At 33.6% G+C, this 23,479-nt stretch overlaps 1 protein-coding gene across 2 annotated transcripts in view; it reads right to left on the bottom strand.

Annotated features, from left to right (window-relative positions):
* The window catches only part of LOC146168133 (integrin beta-2-like), a 28,896-nt gene extending 6,306 nt beyond the window's left edge, over window positions 1-22,590 (bottom strand). Inside the window, exons 1-17 of one of the 2 annotated variants that reach the window (XM_083390488.1) lie at window positions 22,106-22,590; window positions 10,829-10,970; window positions 9,539-9,687; window positions 9,306-9,475; window positions 8,202-8,263; window positions 6,628-6,817; window positions 5,846-5,977; window positions 5,103-5,252; window positions 4,125-4,214; window positions 3,782-3,922; window positions 2,593-2,704; window positions 2,151-2,352; window positions 1,581-1,693; window positions 1,283-1,467; window positions 1,101-1,217; window positions 936-1,042; window positions 744-874 (exon numbers count right to left, since the gene is read on the bottom strand). In XM_083390488.1, the coding sequence (XP_083246614.1) occupies window positions 744-874; window positions 936-1,042; window positions 1,101-1,217; window positions 1,283-1,467; window positions 1,581-1,693; window positions 2,151-2,352; window positions 2,593-2,704; window positions 3,782-3,922; window positions 4,125-4,214; window positions 5,103-5,252; window positions 5,846-5,977; window positions 6,628-6,817; window positions 8,202-8,263; window positions 9,306-9,475; window positions 9,539-9,687; window positions 10,829-10,970; window positions 22,106-22,193 (2,281 nt within the window). In that variant the 5' untranslated portion in view covers window positions 22,194-22,590. The remainder of the gene's footprint in view (window positions 1-743; window positions 875-935; window positions 1,043-1,100; window positions 1,218-1,282; window positions 1,468-1,580; window positions 1,694-2,150; window positions 2,353-2,592; window positions 2,705-3,781; window positions 3,923-4,124; window positions 4,215-5,102; window positions 5,253-5,845; window positions 5,978-6,627; window positions 6,818-8,201; window positions 8,264-9,305; window positions 9,476-9,538; window positions 9,688-10,828; window positions 10,971-22,105) is intronic. The other variant, XM_083390495.1, reaches the window with a different exon arrangement.
* Window positions 22,591-23,479: the final 889 nt, after the last annotated feature.

Here is a 23,479-nt window from a genome sequence, read left to right as displayed (position 1 = left end):
GAATGATATTAGGTAAAAAGCCATTTAGGCTAGTATAAATAAAGAATCGAAAAATATACACTGCATATGACATTTCTACCATTAGTACTTCCAATAAACTTCAACTAACTATTTGATGTCAGGACTATTGTAACTTTGCCAAATGACAAACAAACTGGTGTGTTTGTATTATTACTGAAAATGTAACTTTATTGAAAAAGAGGTCTAAAAAATGGTATACAAGGGTTGAGATTTTACACATGCGGATTAAGGGACACTTTGCCCAACTTGCGAGCAAATTTTAACTTCATATCAACCCTGATGTAATACCTCCACTATATATAAAGTAATGAACTGATATGATGTCAACTGAATATCCACTGCACATTAAAAAAACACTAAAACAACAAGAACATAAAGCTGCACAAAATTGGGCAAAGATGTAAAGATGTGTCCACCTCTGGTTTACTGTGTACAGTAATTTAGATTTATTTTTTTTTTATAGAAATGCTGTGCCCCAGTAATTTCAGGTCGATTCACAAAAAGTCAACTGTTGCTTGATAATAAATTGCAAAGCCAAAAAGGTTGAGTAAATCGACAGCATCTTGAGTAAGACGTTTCGATGCTTGTGTCAAAACGTCTTAATCAAGATGCTGTCGATTTGCTCGACCTTTTTCGATTCGCAATTTATTATCAAGCTACATTACAGATCCGTGCATAGTGTACCCAAGTCAACTGTTGATTTATCACTTATACTTCCCCACCTCTATCTTTGTTGAATTCCTGGACAAGGAGCAAATAGTCATTTCTGATTTCACTCCAAACTACTTCAAAATAAATGTTACAAGGTGAATCAATCTGACGCAAAGTGCATGGTTGTGACTTTATCTTCTCCCTAATAAACATAAACTTTAATAGATATTTAAACACAACAATATTCAAAACAATTGGCTTACCTATTAATTTCACTGCATTTTGAATGACAATCAGTTGGACAATTTGTGCATTTAGGTATGGTTTGAAGAGTTTCATAGTTTATACCATTACACTTGGAGCTGCAATTCTACAAAACATTTATACTAAATATTTAAAATAAAATGAAAAAACAAAAAAAAACCTACCTTAATTTTTTGATCAAAAACACAAGAAGCACAATCGCCTATTTTGGGGTCACAAAGTTTTTGTGGTGGTTTGCACTTTGGATCAATGCAAGAGTCACAGTACTTGCCTGTATAGGTCTAAACAACATTTTAGGTAACATAACAATCAATCGAGATCTTACTGTTTTAATACTAGAACAAACCGAGTTACAGATGCATTCATCACATTCACACTTTCCATTTCCACTACAGAGAAGAATATCAGTTTCATTAGCTTTGCATTTCTTGTCATTGCAAGAACATGTTCCAATAGCAGATTTCGTCCAGCCATTAGTGCAGTTGCAAGTAGGGTTGTTATTACAATTATGACAAACTCCCTGCAGTATACCTAAGAAAAAACAAAAATCCATTTTCCATCAATTTTATTAAAGAAAGTACTAAGTGCTTTGTCGAAAATAAAATTATAATAATATATATAAATATAAACTCTGTGTTACATACCACCACATATCTTGTCTTGGCTAGAAGGACAACCTTTGTTACTACATTCACAATGTTTTCCAAAATATCCGTCATTGCAATTACAAACACCACATTCACAATTGCCATGGCCCCTAAAAATGTCACCAATAAATGAAATCAGAAATCTTTAATTTTACCTTTGACCAGTTTTAAACTTGAAAAGTATTTATTAAGATCCCGGTCACTATGTATTGGGGTCAATAAATATACAATTATTACCCATAAATAAGACTTAAAAGTTTATTTGTTTGCCTTAGCATACGTTGTATTTTTTGAAACTATTGTTAAAAAAATGACCGAAAATTTCAGAAACCATATGAGAAAAGACATTATTCATGTAAATTTGTCGATCAAAAAGAATCATAACTAATAATAAAAAACACAAAGACTACCTAATTAGATTACACAATATACTATATAAGGACTATTTTCATAATTTTGAAATTTATACAACATAATATTGGACTTCTCAAAAAAATTATTAATTTAGTTTTGAAAACTTATTTAAAACCAACTTAAAATTTTAACAGTCAAACTAGTGAAACTCACTCGCATGTATCACTTGACGTTGTTTTACTTTTTTTACATTTGTCTAACACTGATTCATTAGCCTTTTCTTTTAAACATTGGCATTGAGCTCCTTCGTGTGTATTACCACAGTCACACACACCACAAATTAAGGTTCCGTTGGTGCTGCAGTTGGCACTTTTTGGGATGTTGTTTTTGGAACAGTCACAGGTGCACAAAATATCTTGTAATTTAAATACAACTTATATTAAATGCTTATCAGTTAAGTTCTTTTAAATTTAGAAAAAATCTGTGTTACCCAAAACTGACAAAAAAACAGGATAATAAATAAAATAACAAATGTTCATAATATTTTGTAGCTGTTACTATAATTATGGAAAACCAGAGATTTTAATTAATTGAATGTATATATAAATACTTAAAAAAAAACATATTAATTAATTGGATAAATTAGGTATCATACCAAAGAATATCTTGACATCTTCTCTTAAAGAATTTGAAGTAAAAATAACTGGGTTGTTACTTATATCTGAGTTTGGACAGCTGGTGGCTGTGACAGTGAATTCATACACCACCTAATGTACAAAAACAACAGTTGTGCAATACTTGTATTACTATATAAAGCTATTTTGCTCAAAGAAACAAATAGTCATAATTTTTATTTATTATTTATTATTATTTTTAAACTATAACCCAAATTTTTGCATGAATATCACAAGAGCAAAACATAAATCTAAACCTTTTAAATTAAGGTATTTTAAGGTTTGGAATATTTTATTAGCTACATACTGTATTTCCATACTGAAATTTGTAATTAAATAATAATAGTTAAAATTATAGATACTCATGAAAAACACTGGGAGCCTTCGACTAACTGAATCAGCTAATCAACTAAAGATTTTCATGCAAGGAAGGTTATAAAATCGGGCCCGCCTTAAAATGAAACTCACAACCTTGGGAAAACCGAGACTGCCGCTCTATGAACTGAACTACACATGCACAGAGGGGAGCAAGTCAAAAGATACACACACATATGTGTTTAACAAATGTGATCTAGCCATGTCGATCAATGATGCACACAAGGCAGGCTAGAAACAAAATTAGCCTGCAGTGATGTTCAAGCTCACAAACTCCGGTCATACCAGCACCGTCGCTGTACCAATTAAGCTACATAGACTCAGATCGAGAAACAATCATGAAGCCAATGCTTGCTACATTCTGTTAATACAAGCAACTTCATAAAGGAGCCTTTTAGTACAAAACGCACTCTGGCCTTACTTTACCATTCACCTTGCAACCAAAGTAAATCTAACACCCGGTTTGTTTTTCCATATTATATATTAAATAAACTTGATAAATATTTCAAAATAGCTAAATTAGAAAGCTTGTAGGTTTTTTTGGGTACATTAATGCAGAATATTGCCGAATTCAGTAATATGCAACAGGCGGAAAAATTCAGTTTAGTACCTCTGGGATGTGTGGAAGTTAACAGATATACCGGTACAATTCTAACAATCAGAAATGTACATAATATGTACTTTGTAGAGAGCAAAATTTAATGTGATTGATGACTCGCATAGCTTAAACAGACTTAAATGATTCCGGGGACTCTGGTTTGAGAGACACTGATATTGGAATATTATATTAATTACCTCGCTTCCAATCTTGATCTGATTACAAGTAAGATTATTAGCTTGCCACTTTTTAGTTGATGGACAAAGAACTCTATAGCTAATATCAACCTCTGATGGCTTATAATCACCCAAAGTCATCTCCAACTTCTCTTTGAGTTGCTGGAACAAAAATTAAATGACATTTAATATAATATTTGGGTTTTAACATGGTATTAGTCATTTACTAATAAAAGCTATAATTTATACCTAGTATGCAATTAAAATATAGTTAATTTGCTTGATAATATTAAAATATAGTTGATATTTCGTATTATGTTAGACTATTGTTAAACATATAAGATAAACATAATAAAATTATTACATTGTAGGCTGTATTGATGATAGATATAATGTTGCTTGAGTCAGTGTTAAGTTCACCAACATAAGAATTGGGAATCAACTCAATGAGACCCTGAAAGTAAATGAAAACCTTTTTATTTACCAATATATATACATATATTTGCAACAAAACACATTGTGAGGAAATTTAAAGCAAAGGCATGATTTGCAAAGTGATGTTTACTAAAATAAATGAGACAACATATTGGTGGGATATAGGTATTGATAGGTGAGACCTAATTTCGGTTTGTTAGATTTGTGCAGAAGACTAGGGCTGCAAGAATTGCTTTTTACATTTTTGGCACAATCAACAAAATCCTGGCTTAAATTTTGTTCTGAAACATCACAAGGTTTGAAACCATAATGCAGTGCTTTTTTCAATCGGGTGTATTGTACACCCAAGGGTGTACCAAAATTGTTAAAGGGTGTGTCACATTGATGGGGTGTACTTGCTGTACAAGATACCGCATTACAATAAGCCTATTATGAGGTATCCTAATATATAGATAGGTTTATTATTCTTACGCTGAATCATTGCCAGAAGAACAAGGCAGTTTTTTTTACAATGCACACCATTGATGAAAAAAACAGTGTTTGTCAGTCATCACATTGGACCAAATTTAATCAGTGTGAGGTAATACACAGTCAAAAATGCCAATGATGATGCCTTAGAAATACCTTACTATGATGCAACAATGAAAATAATTTAAAAATAATGGGCTGCTTGATGGAGTCTTTGGAGGCCAGGTAAATTGGTACCGTGGGCCATGCTGTGGCCCGAGGGCCATATGTTGCATGCATCTGTTTTAAACACTACACAAAGGGATTATTATTATTCAGCTATGCACATTTTTTGGTAAAAGTGTGTACATAAATAAAGTTTAACAATTATTGAAACAGATGATTTTTTTTATTGTCTTTTTTAATTTCTATCGTCAATTTAAATGCCCAAATTACTTACATCATACAATGACCGAACTTCCTTTGTTACTGCAAATATTGGTTGGATTTTATAGTTTTGAAATGCTGAGCGCAACTGCCCAATTGAAGGATAGTCAAGCTCTTTGCTTTTGGAGTAAACAATGTCATTTTTCAGTCGGCTGTTTGCTCCCTAAAACAAAAAGACAAACTTTTAAAATTGATAGAATTACAACTTTCAAGTCATCTAACAAAAAAAGTATTACATAGTAATGCCCCTGACAAACAACTTGGCTGAAAAAAACAAGGCAGGTGATTATCCTATAAAACTCATTATGCAATAAAACCCAATGTCGGCCCTTGCAAACTTTTTTTGTTAGCTCTTGCAATAAACCAAAATTACAAATTTGAAAAAAGTGGTGGCCTAATTTGAATTGCATAAGTCATTTTTAATGTACTTTTTTCCTTTTTTCAATTACCTCAAGATTTTACCCAGTTTTGGAGGCTGTTATCATAGTTAGATAAAAATATCAAACAAGGAGAATTAAAAATAGCTAATATGAAAGAACACCAATCCTGACTTTGAACTAAAATAACTTTTAATTGATTACAAACTGTCTTCCTCCCAACAAACACATTACTATACCAGACACTTTCTCTACATTTGACTTCCAATTGATGGGTCTGGCTGGAAAAAACTTAAATGCCAGAACAGCTTTCTATAACATTTTTTTCAAATAATTGTAATCAAATTGGCAAATCTTTTAGGATAAAGGAAAACAATACTTTTTCCAAATGACATTTCATGTCATTTGCTTCCAAAATAGCAGCCAATTTTCCATCAAGTGCCATATGGAAAGAGGCATCCGTAGTAACAACCACCAAATGTGTAGCTTCTGGCCTCCAGCCGATTTCTTTCTGCAAAATATTAAAAAAAAAGAAGTTGTATTACTCAGTCAGGGTATATTGGTCAAAAATATATGGTCAAGGTACTTTATTTTTACCATAAAGGGTTTCTAGGAAGTTGTAAGGGTATGGTAGCGATTATAGGCAAAGTTCTATTTTTGAAAAATTTTCATATATATAATGTAAAGGAATATCCTTGGAATGCTCAATGCTATGCAATATTACATAATATGACTAACTTCCTGGGTGCAAAACCTATTTTGGCCATTGCAAATGTTTTGGGAAACATTACCAGCAACTCACAGTTGGTTATTGAGTTGAGTCTACTTCACTAAGAGCATTTTGCAGTATATGTGGACATTTGTAAAATATTCTGCATTTAAGAATGATACCATACTCAGAGATGAAGTCAACCTCGACAAGTGGTTTGGGCTTGGCTGTCGCAATCTTGTCTTAAAAAGTTATGCTAATTAAAGAAACTAGCCTGCATTTCAATTGTCACTTAATAATGTAGATATACAAAAGTGCTAAAATTTTTTTTTATATGTACCAATTCATTTAGACAAAATAAAAATACAATCCTCACTAATTTGTTTGCAGGCCGATTTTCTTTAAAATGATGAAATAAATTAGCTGACACAACAAACATATAAAATACTTACTGTACAAACTGCAATTTGCATTAAAGCATCAAATCCCCCTTCTGGTGAATCAATGTTACCACTGATTATGGTGTCTTTTACACTTGTTCTAAAATTTGTTAGATTGCCGGATATATTTTGCTGGTGTTTGAATCCAAATGGGGGAGCACATACTGGGCTTTGTTGGTTTTTCGCACATGGATTGTCTAGCCTGGTATAGAATGAAAACATTAGCATTAGTCACCATTAGAAATGAGTTGGATTGATTAAACAAGATTTGGGTTCCAGAAATATGTCCAGGGAATAATTAATATTAAAACATTAGGACTTGGCTGATATAGAGCAAATAAATTAATTTTAACTTTAGAGATGTTATGCATGCTAATTTAAATCAGTGGTTTTCAACCTTTTAGTCTTGAGGTAACCCTTTTTGTTTGCTCAAAGCAGTCACAGATCCCTTAAAATTTTTTATGAAACTGTTTTTATCAGGTCTCTCAATGGAACCTTATGTTTCATGTATAAAGTCTAGTTTATTTGCGACGAGAAATAAAAGATAATAACTAGGCGGGGTGCGGTTTTTGCATATTTATATTTTCATGGGTTGGTGTTTTTTTTATTAATAAATAAACCACCTTTTAAATTGAAAGTTTTGCCAATTGAAATCCAATAAACGCAGTGTTCTTAATATTTATTTTAGTATGACGCCATGTTATAGCGTAGCTTTGTAACGTCCTCCCTAATAATGCATTCAGCTTAATGTTTTGCTTGCTGCGCCTTTGTACAATTTTAATCTGTTTAGGCCTGGTGTTGATATGTTTGATTGGAGTAACATGCGCAACAGGTGCAAATAGAGAGGCGTACACTGCCACCAGATTTCGCCTTTATATTTGCGGCAGTAAAATATGCTATTTTGTAAGAGTAGTAGGTTATTTTACTAAGTGAAGCCTCTTTCTTAAATGCAAGTCGCACACGCCCAGTTTTAATAACGCAGTCACTTTGAACAATAAACGTTGCACGCGCGAGACAATGAAGCGCAGCATGATGCCAGCAGCCACTTAATTGCTTCGCGAGCTGAACCAAGGAAGCGATATGAACGAATTCTGTATTGAGTTTATCCGCCGCTAGGTAGGAGTAGATAGCTACAAAGAAAGAGCTAAAACGATGACGTCACAATATTTTAGTTTTTTTGTCCCCCAATCAAAGGCACCTAGGGGTTCAGCCTTATAATCCTCGACATCGCACCTTCATACCACTCTACGCCATGTCTGAAAATTTGAAAGTTCTACGATGTATACTTTTTCTATAATGCTTCGGACAAAAATCGGTCTGAAACATACCAAGCAAACCATAAAAACCAAAGTAAGAGCAAAAACAAGATATGTCCTGAAAATAAATTTTCGGCCCACGCCCAACAATATATTGATGTGGAAGCACCCCTGAAATTGTGTTAGGTATAGTATTTATACATATTGGAAATCATTTGAATCCATTTAAACTTAAAAGATTTAACATAGTTTATGTAGGTATATTCTGCAATATTTTGTAGAAGGATGTTTATTGGTAAAAATAGATAAGCATTGTGCATAGAAGCTTACTGCTCTGGTACAGTACTTGCAAATGGCATCATAACTTTGTCAACAAATGTTCCAAATCCCATCTAAAAATATCAAGAACAAAATTTATAAACCATGTTTTGACACGCATATATATAATGGAGATTTGGAAGTATTTTGGAAGTATGCCTAAATTATTCTCTAGGACAAATTTTATTTTATTTACATACAAACAGGATGCAGAAGCCATTGTTTCTATGACTTGTTCCCAGCTTGCAAAAACAATAACCCTTGTCATTACTAACTGGCAAATCGGCCATTTCAATTAGTCAAGAATTTAAAACTTCCCACAGGCTCATTTTATTACCTTCTTGTAAAAATCACATGTGTTAAAATGGCTGAGTGATATAAGTCTTCCAAAATAAGAAAGTTTGTAATACGAAACAACTACATATGTGAAAAACGCTGAGGTAAAGCTGACAGGTTAATATAATATGTAAGGCCATATTGTCATATCACTAACTCTCTTCACATAGCTAACATACTTAAACCGGGTAATGGGGACAGGGGTGCACAAGTTTAGTTTTATAAAGAACTGGATGACTGTAAATATTGAATATTAAAGGCCGAATATATTTTAAAAATGCAGGACAGAAAGACTTGGTCCCTGCTTTATGACAGTGTCTTTCCTTCTTTTTTCATGTGTGCACAATTTTTCGAATTCAAAAATACTATAGGTGTTCGAATTTCCAGCTGTTATAAAAGGCATTATTTAGCAAATGTAATGCAAAACAGACAACCTTGCCAAAGAATAGGATTTTAATTCAAGACTGTACACGTGTACAAAGCGGTAAGAATATCTGCCGAGCAAATCTTTTTTTCCACCTTTTAGCTTGTATAGTTTACTTATTGTGGCCTAGGGGTAAGAGACTGACTAATAACTTACAATGGGCCGTCAGTTCACATGTAAGGGTTGCCTCTGTGTGATTTTAGCTGAAAAAAATTGTTTATTATTATTAAAGCTCTTTTTGTTGAGTCCTCTTAAGCAGTTGTGGGTATAAAAAATTGTTACGCAATGTTGGACCATTACTTAATAATTTGGTTGGATATAAACTATTAAAAAATATATGTTAAATTGGTATATACCTTAATATTGCTGGTGACATTACTTTTAATATCTTGGGCTAATTTTTCACCCAAATTTTGCAAAGTTAACAAATCATCGTCCATTGAATGTGAAAGATCCATTAGGTAATAAAGATCGACTGGGTAATCTTCCACTTTGCGAAATGTAATGTTAAACTTTTTGCTTTCTCCTAGAATATTGCACAATAATTACAATAAAACGATTTAAAACAATAAGTAGTGGTAGAACAAACCTTTTCGAAGTTTAATACGCAAGGCTTGGGGTTGCAACTGCACAGCTCCTGAAATACTTAGATTAGTATTTGGCAGGGATAATGGAGTATTGTTATATCTATTAATTGTTCCCACTGGATTTTCTGGATTAGCCAAACACTCAAGCTTGCTACAAGAAAAAAATACATTGTCTTCCAATATGTATATATATTTAAAACTTCTTTTTAGAGCGGGGGTGGGCAATTATTTTTAGCCGCGGGCGCAGGCCGCATGAGAAACCTAAAATATTGTGGCAGGCCGGGTCAAATATAGGATCTAAAATACATACAATATGACGTCATACTCTGACGGTGTAAAACAAATAATCAACCAATTTGTTATTACATTTTGGAGTGCGAAAATGTGCAATTTAAGTCGAATTTAAAGAAGGTGACAAAACGTCGCGCAAAGCGCGAAAAATTTGCGACTATGTTTGTTTGAAAACGCAAACTTTAATTTAGATTTAGATGGTACGTGAAGCATTGAGCACCGACTAAAAATGTATATTGCTTGATATATTAGCGTTAATTAAGTTGTGGGGTGCGTTGACCCAAAACTTAAGATTAAAATACGGGAAAATTTGTAACGAAAAACTTACCTATATGTTGTTTTTTTTTAAACTTTAAGTTACCGATGTGTTACAAAGTTTAACAAACTTAGCCTAATATTTGTAGGCTAAGTTTGTTAAACTTTCGTTGGAGAGAGTGCCACTGAGCAGAGGATGCTATTTGTTTGTAAAGATGCAAAACAATCGCGTGAAACATACGAGAAAGACATAAGAGAATCGCGCCAAGCGTTTCCGTTTTAGCATTTAGAACAAGCTAAAAATCGAATTTGGCGGGATCTTGACAAGATCTGTCAACTTGCCCTGGTTTTCGCTTAGCCTATGTATTTTATTGAAAATAAGCCGCGGGCCGGTTTAAACTGCTTGGCGGGCCGGATCCGGCCCACGGGCCGTATGTTGTCCAGGTCTGTTTTAGAGGATACCACACTTTCAAAGTACATAAAATTGTAATACCAACTTATACCAATTAACCTTATGTCACTGATTTACTGTTTTTGAACGGAAGTTATGCTTTAACCTTTTCAAGAAATAAACTGCACTTTCATAATGTTGATGTCATGAGATAAAAACTTGCATTTTACATAACTGACCAAACTAAGGCAAAAAAACATTTCCATTTATATTCTAATCTTTTTACAGATCAGAAGTATTTCCTATGTCCTTATTTAAACTATTTAGATTTAGTAAAAGTAAACAGCAGATATACCTTTTGTGTTGACACCGCTTTCCCCCAACCACTTTATGCGAGGATGCACACCAAGCACAATCTGGATGCTTTCTAATACACTGGTCACATGTTGTAATAGTTGATTCCTCACACAACTTGCTTGCTGTTTCGATTGGTACTGCTGGTACAAAAAATATGTTATACTGTGTATGAAAAAGCCAAAATGAATCACACTTTCTAACAAAGCTAAAAAAGTTTTAGATTAAAGATCATTTGTGTCAAAAACAGAATAAACCATTTTCTTGGTGGCCTTCCAGTTTTACATGAATGTTTGACAGGAAAAAGTATGGAGTTTGGCATAATGAAAGCTTGACAGCCTTTACAAAGTAATTGTATGACATAACAGTAATTTATATCTTAATACAAATTTTGTTTTCAAACTTAAACATCATTTATAGCAGGGGTCACAAAACACAATAATTTCAAGCCATCGGTTGATTTCCACATCTCAGGTTGATTGCATTCTCTAAGCAATGTTCATATGGATACAACAAAAAACAGTCCTCAAACTTAAATAAACTCAAGTAACACATATAGTTTAGGTCAGTGCTTTTTAACCTTTCTGCTGGAGTGGACCCTATGGAAACATTCCACTGGCTCGAGGAACCCCAGTGTAATAAAAACACCTCAATTAGCTAAAGAATTTAGAAATTGCGGAACCCCTGGACTGTACAAGCGAAACCCCAAGGTTCAGCGGAATTCTGGTTGAAAACCACTGGTGTAGGTATAGTAGGTGTTGGTTCATAGGCTACCAGCTTGTATCATTATGTTTTATCATACCAGTTGTCTAACTGTTTAATGTGGAAAAATATTGGTCATGGACCGACAGTAAATGTCACATACATCTGGAAAATTAAACTTAACAATTGTTGTGTTTGGGCATGCGTGGTGAATAAACTTCATCTCTGGCTTTGAATGTAGACTAACAGCAGTTGTTATGCCTTTCTAGTTTTGACTGCTGCCGTTTTTCTTTTTTGCCTGGGACTTTAAGCTTAGATAGTTTTGGTGCAGTTTACCCTTACATGTATTACAGCCTAAGCATGGCCTAAATTATATACTGTGTGCTTTAAATAGGAAGAAAGCGTATTTCGACGATAAACAATAAGAGCATGAAAACTTCTGTCTTATGATAATCAAAAACTTTACCTATCTTATCCAATGGTGGGATTCAAAATTTTCGTCAGCCGGTTCTATTACAAAAGTCAGATTTTTCAGCCGGTTCTGTTAACAAAAGCCATATTTTTCAGCAAATAATTAAAGTATTTGCAAGAACAGGATGCAATCCCAGGTTCCGGTTGGATCCTATCACTGCTAACAGCCACATTAAACCGCAGCAGTCGTCTCATGACTTGTACTTATGACGCACATATTAAAATGAATCACGCGAACAACTTGGATCTTAAATATCTGTGTATCGGGTTAAATGCAAAAAACCATTGACAGTAACCAGTAATCCTAACTGGTTCGCTGATCTCACAAACTTCCGCGAGACGGTTCTATAGAACCGGTGCGAACCGACTGAATCCCACCACTGATCTTATCTGCAATTTTTCTCTAGCTTTGCCTATGAAAGGAAACCTTGAAAGATATTTTATGACACGTCAGGCCAAATATAACAATGATTGTCCTCTTGAAAGTGAAGCTAGGAAGATGCAAGCTTACCGTTTAAAATTCAGTTTTTATGGGCAGCAAACTAAACAACACAGGTTTTTAATAAAGAAAACTACTAGCTTTATTCAAACAAAGAAAAGGGTTGTTTCTTAACAGGAAAGAAAAAGCATTTTAAGGGGAAATGGTAAAAAAATGTATTTTAGAAATTTCAGATGGCCTTTCTCAGAAAATTGCTATTAAAGACCACCAGTTATATGGAAACACTGTAATGAAAAGAATAGAAAAATAATGAGTGCGAATATTTATAAAGATTTTCATAAGTGTATGTTTTTTCATTGCAATTTGATGAGTCAATAGATTAAGGTATTGTCTTTATTTAAATGCTTTTTCATGATTGGAGCAATAAACAAGAATTGCCTGGCATAAAAACTTAAAAGAGAGCACAAGAAGATTTTTTTATGCATTTAAAACATACTGTTTTGAAATAAAGTTGCCTCTGTGGAAATTGATGTAAATTACAACAGATGGAGCAAAACCGTTGGTAGGAATGACAAACCTTGTGTCATAAGATGATGATTTTTCTAATTTCATGAAATACCATTGCATAATCCATCAAAAAGTTTTGTTGTGGCAAATGGTTAAACAAAAAAGAGGTAATAAATAGCAAATTTCTTTAAAGATTTCGGGATCTACTGAGAAAAATCAAAGTTTTTTCTTCAAAATAGTAGTTATGGTTATGCAAAGTTAGATAATTTAGTTTGGATAAATTTGTAGCTACAAGGATAAAGCAAACCAATCGGTTAATTCATCACTGCTATATGGTACCACATGCAAATCCTGTATTGATCTCCGAACAAGAAAAATTAATTTTACTTTTTCCAAACTTCAAGAGGTTACTAAAATGAATGCAGCTGAAAAAATGCTGCTAAAGATTTTGACAATCGTAATAAGAATATCAAAGCCCATACAGAAGTAGGTATCATTTTGGACGTTTCGAATAACTCTTTATTCATTTTCAACATAGCAAAATGATACCTACTTCTGTATGGGCTTTGATATTCTTATTACGTCTTACTACAACCTCCAACCATTATGCTCCAAAATTTTGACAATCGTTTAGTGATTCGAAAGACAGAAAAAATAGTTGAATGCAGTATCATACCCCTGGGGCCCTGATATAAACACATCTACTATTTCTCAACAACTAAATGAAGTATTTTAATTGGATAGTGGTGTATTGAAAATGGGAATGTTGGCATTAGAAGCTGACATGTTCTTCAAGGCTGGTGCATGATTTCGTGAAAGTTGTTGGTACAAAATATTGCAATATTGAAAACAATGTGCCAATTCCATTCCTGTTTTGGTTCAAATTATTTGTGTAAATCTACATTTTTATCTGAATTTTGTTTTGCGATATAATTGAAACAAAATACCATGCTGTACTAACCAACTGCCACTTGAGATATTGCTTTCATTAAATATGACTTTTTTGTTTTTACTTTAAAATGCAAAGATGTGTACATTTGTAAAAAACTTTGAAAATTTGTGGAAGAGGGAGGTAAAGAAGGTTCTCATGTTTAATATATGAAGCTTCTAAAATAACATTTTTTTATGCAGCTATTTTATACTATAATTGTCAGTTGTATGCCAAATTGTTAAAATACCAGTCTACTTAAGCAACTGTGGAGTTTTTTCTACTTTAAATCAATGCAAAACATATATTATACAGAAGCAAACATTTAACATAAAATAGTACATGAATGCGCTTGTTGATTAAATAGACAATTAAACTTTTGCATTGATTTTAAGAGGGGACAATGTTTCTTGTTTCGATTATGTCATTGTTGAAAAATAGGTAAAAAAAAACAACGCAATTTGTTATTTACAGAAATTAGCATAAATTTGATGGAATAACAACAACTCTTGTTGTTTTTTTTTTAAATTTATAGCCCTAATTATAGTTTGCTATTTGGAAGAGCGAATTTTTTTATTTAAATTTTTATTGGAACACTATTTTATAAAATATTTAAATAAAGTTGATGCCATACTCATTTTTAAATATTTTGATAAAGAGGATGTTAGGAAATAAAATCCTATTTTTCATTAAAACCATAAAGTAAAAAAAATTGGATGAAATAGGATTAAACTATTTTTATTTATTTTTGTCAACAAATACAAACAATAAATATTTTGGTCTGACAATTATATTTAATGCTGTTTGGTTAAAGGGTACTAAATCTGTGGTCGCAACTCACAATACGCCCTGAACAATTTAAAGCCACAGAATTTTTTTTGTGATATACTTTTCAACTTTCGTTGGTGGCTGGTAAGTGCAAGATATGTGATCTTTGTGTTGAAAAGTTTGTTTTAAATTGTTCTCAACGAACACCATAATAACCTTTGTCAATTACATTATGATAGTTGTGTTATTTATATCAGTTGTGTCCAGCATTGACTTTTGTCAGCTCCCTTTAAACAAAAAGCTTGGCTATAGAGTATTTTAGAAGACATATACCAATGACTGTGGGGCATGGTGACGGGCGGGCAATTAATGTCTAAATCAGGGGTTCTTGAGAGAGTTCTTTCAGGCCGCGCCCTTTTTTGACACAATTTATCACCCTTCCAAATATTATGTTTCGGAACCACTAAGCAGTGTATTCATATATTAAGAAGAAGAATAAATGTGCAAAATTGAAATAAAACATTAGATGAAACATATTTGAAGTCCAATATGTGGAATAAGCCTCTAATGTTTGAAGTCCGACAAGCAACATAGCACCACTAAAATTTATAGTTTTGAGTTGATTCGTAAAAATAATTCTACCTTATTTTCACTGTTTTATAAAATCTTAACAACAACTAAGTCCCCAGGTCCCAAAGCAATTACTGTGATAAATCTGGTTTTAGTAGTTCTGGACGCTCAACTGGAATAAAAAAAGGTCCAGGGATGGGTTGAGAATTTTTATTTGGGGGGACATGACTGTTTTGTGAGATAATGTCCCGAAGTTTGCATCTTAACAAGTAGTAATGGTAACAAAACCTGCAGTTATCAGGCCAACTAGTGTTTAAATATGCAACCAAATTTCCATTACCATACACACAGCATACACATACCATACACACCACATACATCACGCTTTTGGACAAAACCTACTTTTTAACTGCGTAAGGAGAATTTGTTTTCTTTACAACTAACATCAACATTGAAATTGATTGAAAAACAATTAGTTTTTAAATAAGCTTAAAACATCAAACTTGGATTTTATTATGCTGTTTGTGACATGGACCACAAATAGCTTTCCAAAGGTATACAAGAACCAAAAAAAATTAAAAATTAACGCTTAGTTCAATCCACACATTCAAGTTTCACACAACTTGTACACTTTCCACAACCTAATTTACAGCAACCACAACACATATTTTTGCATTTTATTTTGTTGACAGTCCACATCAGTTTGGAATTACTTTCGCTTTCTGCTTCCGTCAACCATCAAATTTGGATAAGAATTGTTGAGTCAAAATTATGAACTTGCATGTGACTAACTGTTACCAGCTACTGCAGCAATTGCATCATGGTTGTTTTAAAATAATAGCACTACACATAGCTATCATTTACGTCAATTTTATTTGTGGAGGAATTAGAATTTAATTTACTGTCAAAATGACTGTTGGTGTTAATTTAAGGTAAATGGATTCATATCTCATACTGTGGTTATTTATATAAACTAAAAATTTACATACTAAAAGGTGGCATAGACGTCGAAAAAGTCAGGAAGTTTCAATTTTCTAACAGTTACCTAAGCGGAGATAATAAACAATTGAAAATCAAAAACGCTCAAAATGGCAGCACCGGTAATTCAGTGTTAACTTGGTGTATTGCTTGTAAGATATGTAGCTTATGCTTTCTGTCGGGCCATACCATGTCAATTCACCAGGCCATGTAACCCATGGTTTCAGATTCTTTAATTTTTTATTGAACTTGGTAGAGCATTCCTTCCTAAGAAAAATGATCTACTTATTTCACTCAGATTATTTCTATATCGGGAGATATGGCCTTTTTTGTAAGGTCACTTTTGTGTTCATTAAAGCGTAACTGAAAACCTAAAATGTGAAGGCGTGTTGGTTTCTTGCATTTTCTCAGTGATGGAACTTTGTAGAAGGTTCAAATAAGTTGTAAAGAACCATCATACATGCCACTTTGAAGTTACTGCAAAATTTCTTGTTTATCCAACTGTTTTCATTGTTTATTGTCTATTGTTTACAGCGTAGTTCACGAAATCATTGAAGCGGAACTATACTTTAGTTAGCTTTTTTTGGAAACCCTTAATTTAGATTTTTCTGCAAATTATCTTGTTTGAAAGATATTTGCACATTTTATATATCAGAAAAAATTTGGAGTGTACTTTAGTGTTTAAACATTTTTAGGGGTGTTTGAATTTTGTAAAAACTTTTGCATCTAAAGTGCAAGTATAGACATTTTAAGATGTTTTTTTTATCAAGAAGATTTTGTAGTGTGCTGTGAAACAGGGATAAATATATGATCTAGTAAAAAGTTTCAATTTTTTATTTGTTCAAACTTGTTTATACATTAAAAACCTTGCAATTAAGTGCAAATAGTAACTTTTAGTTTATACAACAGTATTAATACCACAGTCACTTTTAGTTGCAGAATTTATTGAGTTATTGATCAGCAAACTAATCGTATCTATTCCTCAGTCATACATTTCAACCACAATCAAAATATCTCAATCTAAAAAACAAATCACTAATAATGACGCATTTCAGTTTTTATATCCAAGATGAAGCACAAGGATGCCATTGGACATACCACTCTTGTACAATTCGTCCAGTAGTTATGATATGCTACATGATGTTTCCATGGTATATGTAATTCAAAAAAATTGCATAGCTCTAAAAAGGAAATACTGCCAAATATTACCACTGTAGAGTGTATTACTAATGGTTGTGCTGTGCTGCACAGTACAAAAATTGTAAAAGCTTTTACTATTTGTGCAAACAAAGATGATTTTGGCATCTATGCTCAATGGTCTTTTTTGTAACAAGTAAGTAAAAGGGAGCATGTGATGGAATTGGGGGTATAGTAATAGGATTGACATCCAAATCCAGTTTGCAAAGACCTGTAAACAACCAAATTACAACTCCAGAGGAAATGTTGCTGGAATCAAGTTTATATTTCTAAAATCTAATGAAATATTCAAGCAAGGGAACATTTAAAACAACGGTTTTCTGAACCTTACGACCAAGCTGACCAACGAAGATGGCGGTCAGTGTTTTGGCAAAAAAAGATCTTATAAACATACACCCTGGTTTCTAGGTAGCCATTATTTATTACAATTTATGGTATTTGGCTACCATACTAGAGTTTAGCTTGGATCAAGAAGATGTGTTAGTGGATTTTATGCACCCAAAAGGCCAAAGAGAATATTTTTATTGGCCAGAGTATAAAGGTTTTTATTCAGTGACCCTAAAAAATACAAACTAAATAAACAAATTAAAGTTTTAATTATAAAAAAGGTCATCTGTTGAATATTCAATGTTGTAACACTACATTTATATAAAACTATAGTGTAAAAATGTTTTGCTTTGAGTTTGTTAGTTTTATTTCTTTTCTTTACTTATTACAATAAAAGTGTACAGATCAATAGTAACTATGTAGTAAAACATGTATGGCTTGATTTTGTAAATAAATGAACCAAAACTTAGCAACATATAAACGAAAAATGGGTATGATTTTTAATTCCTTAGTTAAAAAAAATAGACAAAAAAGTACATTTTTATTTTTGCATATAATGTTTAGCGAAACTGTATCTTTCAAATGAGATACTTTAAGGCAAAATCAAAATTAAGGTTTTAGAGAAAAATACGTTTAAAATTTGCGTTCCGCATGAATGATTTCTTCAATTGGGTGATTAAAAATGGGTCAAACAAAAAAGAAAGGATTTCTATTGTTAGAAATCTTTGTGAGTAACTTAAAACTCCCTTTAAAACACAATAGAAGTGATACTACAAAGAAGCACTGTTTTTGCTATAATTTTTGCAACAAAAAACCACCAAAAATACCCTCAGTTAAATGATCATCTCAAAAAGTACTTGACAAACTTTGGATTTATTTTCAGTTTTGAGTTAATGAAGAGTCATTATACATTGCCTGTAAGTTTCATCGAAATCTGAAATGGTGGGTTACATTTTTTGATTTTTCTGGTGAATTGACATGGAATGACCCTGTCTTTAATGAAATTCAACAGCAACGCTCGCATTAAATGGCTGATAATGCATTGTGTTTGTATGAATTTATGCACAAGGCACAGATGGCTGCATCTTGGTGACAAGCCTGTTCTTTTGAACCAGTTGTAGGCTGGTGGTGCATCCTGGCTACAAGATTGTGCCTTTCAACCAGTTGTACTGTACACCCGAGGGTGTAGCACTTTGAAGCGTACAGGGACCATTTTCTGGAAAATTTTTGCTGGCTACGCCACTGCCTTAGTAAACGTAAAAGTGTGCACTGTTCCAAAAAAGATTGACAAGCATTGCCGTAGTCTACTTATTATTGATACCAGGAGAAATCAATAGTAAGCCTATACCTTTTAAAAATAGTCTTATCAGGAAACTTGCTTCCTGGCTGCTCACTGTTTGAACATTTACTAATATTATTACAGTTAATTGTTTGTAGTAATTATATGACATTCTAGTGATTGGTATTTAATTGTCGTCCTCGCGACCCCCAGAGAAAAGACTAACGACCCCCAGGTTGAAAACCACTGTTGTTATTGATCCTCGCGATCCTCGCGATTGATTAAAGCGATCGTTGTGATTCTATCACAGGGGTGGGCAATTATTTTTAACCGCGGGCCGCATAAAAAACTTAAAATGATGTGGCGGACCGGGTTAAAAATAGAATCAGAAATACACGTAATATGACGTCATACTTTGACGCTATAAAACAGTGCTCCGCAACCGGTGTGCCGTGCTGTGCCGCGAGACCATGCCAGGTGTGCCGCGATGTTCCTGGAGGTGTGTTACTTGCGTTTTTAAGGACACTCTTCAATAATTATAACCAGTCGAATAAGTCCTAAGTTCATGGGAATACGGCCTAAATGAAAAAAATAACGCTTGAACTGTAGTGAGAGTGTATTAGACGACCGGGGACCATTGGTCTGGCATCGGATGATTTGGTTTTGACGCTTAGACTCCTTTAGTTTGAATATGCATTGGCTTGTTGCCCCTGTTTGGTGTTATTGGTGGGTTATGGATTGGGTTAGAAATTAAGGTATGGTTGGAGATAGGTGAAGTTAGTGATAGAATTAGGGGTGGGGTTTTAGGTCAGGTAAAATATTGTATAGGCCTTATTCTAGCTATTTAGGTCTTATTCCCACGGGACTTTCCGATTTAGACGTTATTACGACAATTAGATATTATTTTGGTCTTATTGCGAACTGTGTTTTACCTCGAGGTAGTGTTGTTTTACTTTCGTTTTATGGCTGGAGTCCCTTATTGGCCTTATTAAGATATTTAGGAGAGGGGTCGGGAACCTATGGCTCGCGAGCCATATATGGCTCTTTTTGTGACGCCATATGGCTCTTTTGATGAATAAATTTTGCTTGCAGAAAAATCTAAGCCATTATTTCTTAGCATGATCTCAACTAAAACTGGATGCGGCCACGGCGGCTTTCCTAACCTTATATTACCCTTTTTGCACATAGTAGCAAATTTTCGGCGCTTCGGGCGAATTCTATTTGTTTTTAGAGACTGTTATCCCGTTTGAAGGTGTCTCTTAATATCCAAAAGTCCCTATTTTTACAACGAAACTTTGTAATCAAAGTTGTACAAACTTAGCTAATTCCATTTTGTTGCATCATGTTCTGTCCTTTAAATGAAAACAAAATAAACGGCCCTGCTCAGTTTGCTATTTTTTGCTAGACGTTAAAAAATATTATATGGCTCTCATGGAAGTACAACCAAGAATTGTTGGCTTTTATGGCTCCCTTGGCTAAAAAGGTTCCCGACCCCTGTTTTAGGAAGACCGTAAAATAGCAAAATCAAAACATAAAAAAATAATTTCCGGCGCGTTCAATCATCAATCGCTCCTTTATCTATGGGTTGCCTAGTATGTTTGCCTTTTTGTGTATTGTTGATCTTCATATATTTCGTAGGTGTGCCGCCAAATTTTTTTTAGCTCTGTTGGTGTGCCGTAGGTGAAAAAAGGTTGCGGAACACTACTATAAAACAAAGATGCTAATGAATTTGTTATTTAGTGTACGTTTGGAGTTGTGCGCAAATAGACATTTTAAGTTGAATTTAAATAAAGAAAAAAATGCGACTATATTTGTTTTAAAATGCAAACTTAAATTTAGACCTATAGGGGGCGTGTCGCATTGAGCTTTTGAGGCTTTAAGTTGCCATTTTACTTGGGTACAACTGACATGTTGCAAAGACCGTATAAATTGGGAGAAACACTAATATGGTATTACCCAAAATAGGTTGACAAAATATGAGTATGTTTTAGAGTTTAGCAGTTTCGGCAGCTTAAACTAGATCAACGATAGGGTAAAATTAACAATAAAAGACAGTTTCAGAAATTATTTTTGTTGCACATTTTCTATGTGACGATAGCCAGCTAGTATCTCGTGAAGTTAATTCTCTAACTAAGCAGTGGTCGGCGAACTGTGGGCCACGGCCCAAATGTGGGCCGCAGAGCCATTTTTAGTGGCCCGCGAGTTACTTTTAAATAGTTTTGTGTTATTATGTAGTTGTGGGTCGCGTGATAGCCGTAAATTTATTGCACTAATTGTTTTAAAAATACATGTGGCTTAGAATTTTTATATTGTCTCAGCGTGGTTCAGAACCACGTGCTAAATATGGTCCTGAGCAGCCTACCTGTCGAACTATATTTTTTTAACTTGAACTATATGTAAACAAAACTTTTTTCACGCTTCGCGCGTATATTTTTCCTTTTTTAGTATGTTTTACATTATGGCGTGGCAGTGTTTTGGTCATCAAGGCGCCGTGTAACACTTCACCTTAAAAACAAATATCCTGAATCCGCCACTGTTTTCGTAGTGATGTAGTGGGCCTTCAATAGCTCTGGAAAGAGTATTTTGGGCCACGACAAAAAAAGTTTCCGACCACTGCTCCAACTAAATCATCTTGATAAATGCCAATATTTAGAGTAATATTGGAATATTTATAGGCGTCAAAGCCCTTTTGATTCTACCTAATTTTAATGTTTGACAAAGACTTTGCATAAACGCCTGTTATCCCTTGTGGCAGGCCTGCAACTACCAAACGTAACATTTCACTTTCTGTGTGGTTTAGCAGACACAATATTTAAACGGTTTGCATAGAAATACTGTATTTTTTACGATAGCGGAAGTGGTGTTTTGTACAAATTCCCCCAGAGCCGTAGGCTATATCTGAAGCCTATACAGTTGGTCTACCAGAATTGGTAACTTTCTTTTTTCGTCAAACAGGCTTTTTAAATGTTAAAACAAAAGCAATAAAAACCTTAAAAAGGTGAAATTATTTTTTTTTTTAACTTTTTAGGTTTTTACAGGCCGATTTATTTATAAATCGTATAAAAAACTTGATTTAGTCAAAAGTTTCTTAGCAGGGTAGAATGTAGCCTACCATTGTCTGGGGCGAATTGAGTGTTGATCGTCTTTGTGGAACAAAACATCAATACCATAAATGAGATGACGGCTGTCTTCATCTTCATTGTAAAGTTATCGAGAACGCAATTTAAAAATAGTCTATTGCTAAAAATGCAAACATACTTTTCAGAATTACTCTTTCAAATAAGCACAATGGCTTCTGTATTCCTACTGATGTTTATGGGCGAAATTTAGTTCTCTGTACAATCTTATAAACTGGCGTATTTGATTACATGTCAGAACATTCTGAAGTTTATTAACTTCCGTTTGCTTTACATATATGATTTAAAAAATAACTTACGGCCTATCACCGGTGTACAATGTGGTTTCGTTGATATGAAGCCTAAGCTGTAAGAACGGTATAATTTAACCAGTATCCCATTTGCTCTACTTATTCAAAGTATAATAAAATTTTCAACTTTCACCAAACCTAATACGCTACCTTATAAAAAAGAAAAACACAAGAAAAATAATTATACAATAGCCCTTCTGTTCATCGTTTTAACATAATATCCACGAAAAATAAATATTGATGATTAAACGCAAAACTTTTAAAGTTTTGATGAAAAAAATACTTGCATGCTAAAACCTAAAATGTCTGACGTTCTCTAACGTTCACTCTGCTAAAATAATTCCCTAAGGAGATAACTGAAGCTTTAAAAATGTCTAGCAGTCTCTTGTGGCAGTTACAGCTTAGCCTATTTCATGGATATTAGGTACATACAACCTATGTCAAATGGTGATCAGAACAGAGACTACACAGTAGAAGGAAGTAATGCGTTGCAGCGTATCACTTTCCTATTTCAATCATAAAAGCTAAGAAAGGCTCGACCTAATAACAACCATGAATCACACGAGAAAACGCTGCACAACAGTTTAGGCATGCGTTGGTCATGCACGCAGGCGTCATTCCGCGTACGCAATTTCCGCTTCACATTTCCTTGTCCTTTCATGGTATGCTATGCCAATCAGATCGACGTCATTCCAATAGCATTAATATTCTTGTCCAAAATCTTAAAGTATTAGCTGAAAAACTGCAACACAGTAACTTAGGAATCAACTTTCCGTAGTTACGTTAGGCAACATTGCATCGAGGTCAACTGAAATGTATAGGTCTACCTACTTTTACATTTTTAACGCAGACCCAACCAATTGGTCGCCCACATGGACTATTCTAAAGTTTATCCCTATAACCAAACAAGTTATAAGGGGCATTTGAAAGCTGCATATGCTACAGAGAACAACAGAAGGTATGCGCTAAGCGCAGTGTATTGGTTTTAGATTAGATGTAACTGCGAGAAGTCTTACTCACGATAACAGCATTTTCTCGCAGATGAAAAACAATGCATAA

This window comes from Ascidiella aspersa, chromosome 1 (genome assembly GCF_963924565.1).
Source record: "Ascidiella aspersa chromosome 1, kaAscAspe10.2, whole genome shotgun sequence".
In the NCBI taxonomy this organism is placed as follows: Eukaryota; Metazoa; Chordata; class Ascidiacea; order Phlebobranchia; family Ascidiidae; genus Ascidiella; species Ascidiella aspersa.
Note: the sequence above shows the minus strand (reverse complement) of the source record. Positions and strands in the feature narration are given on the sequence as shown.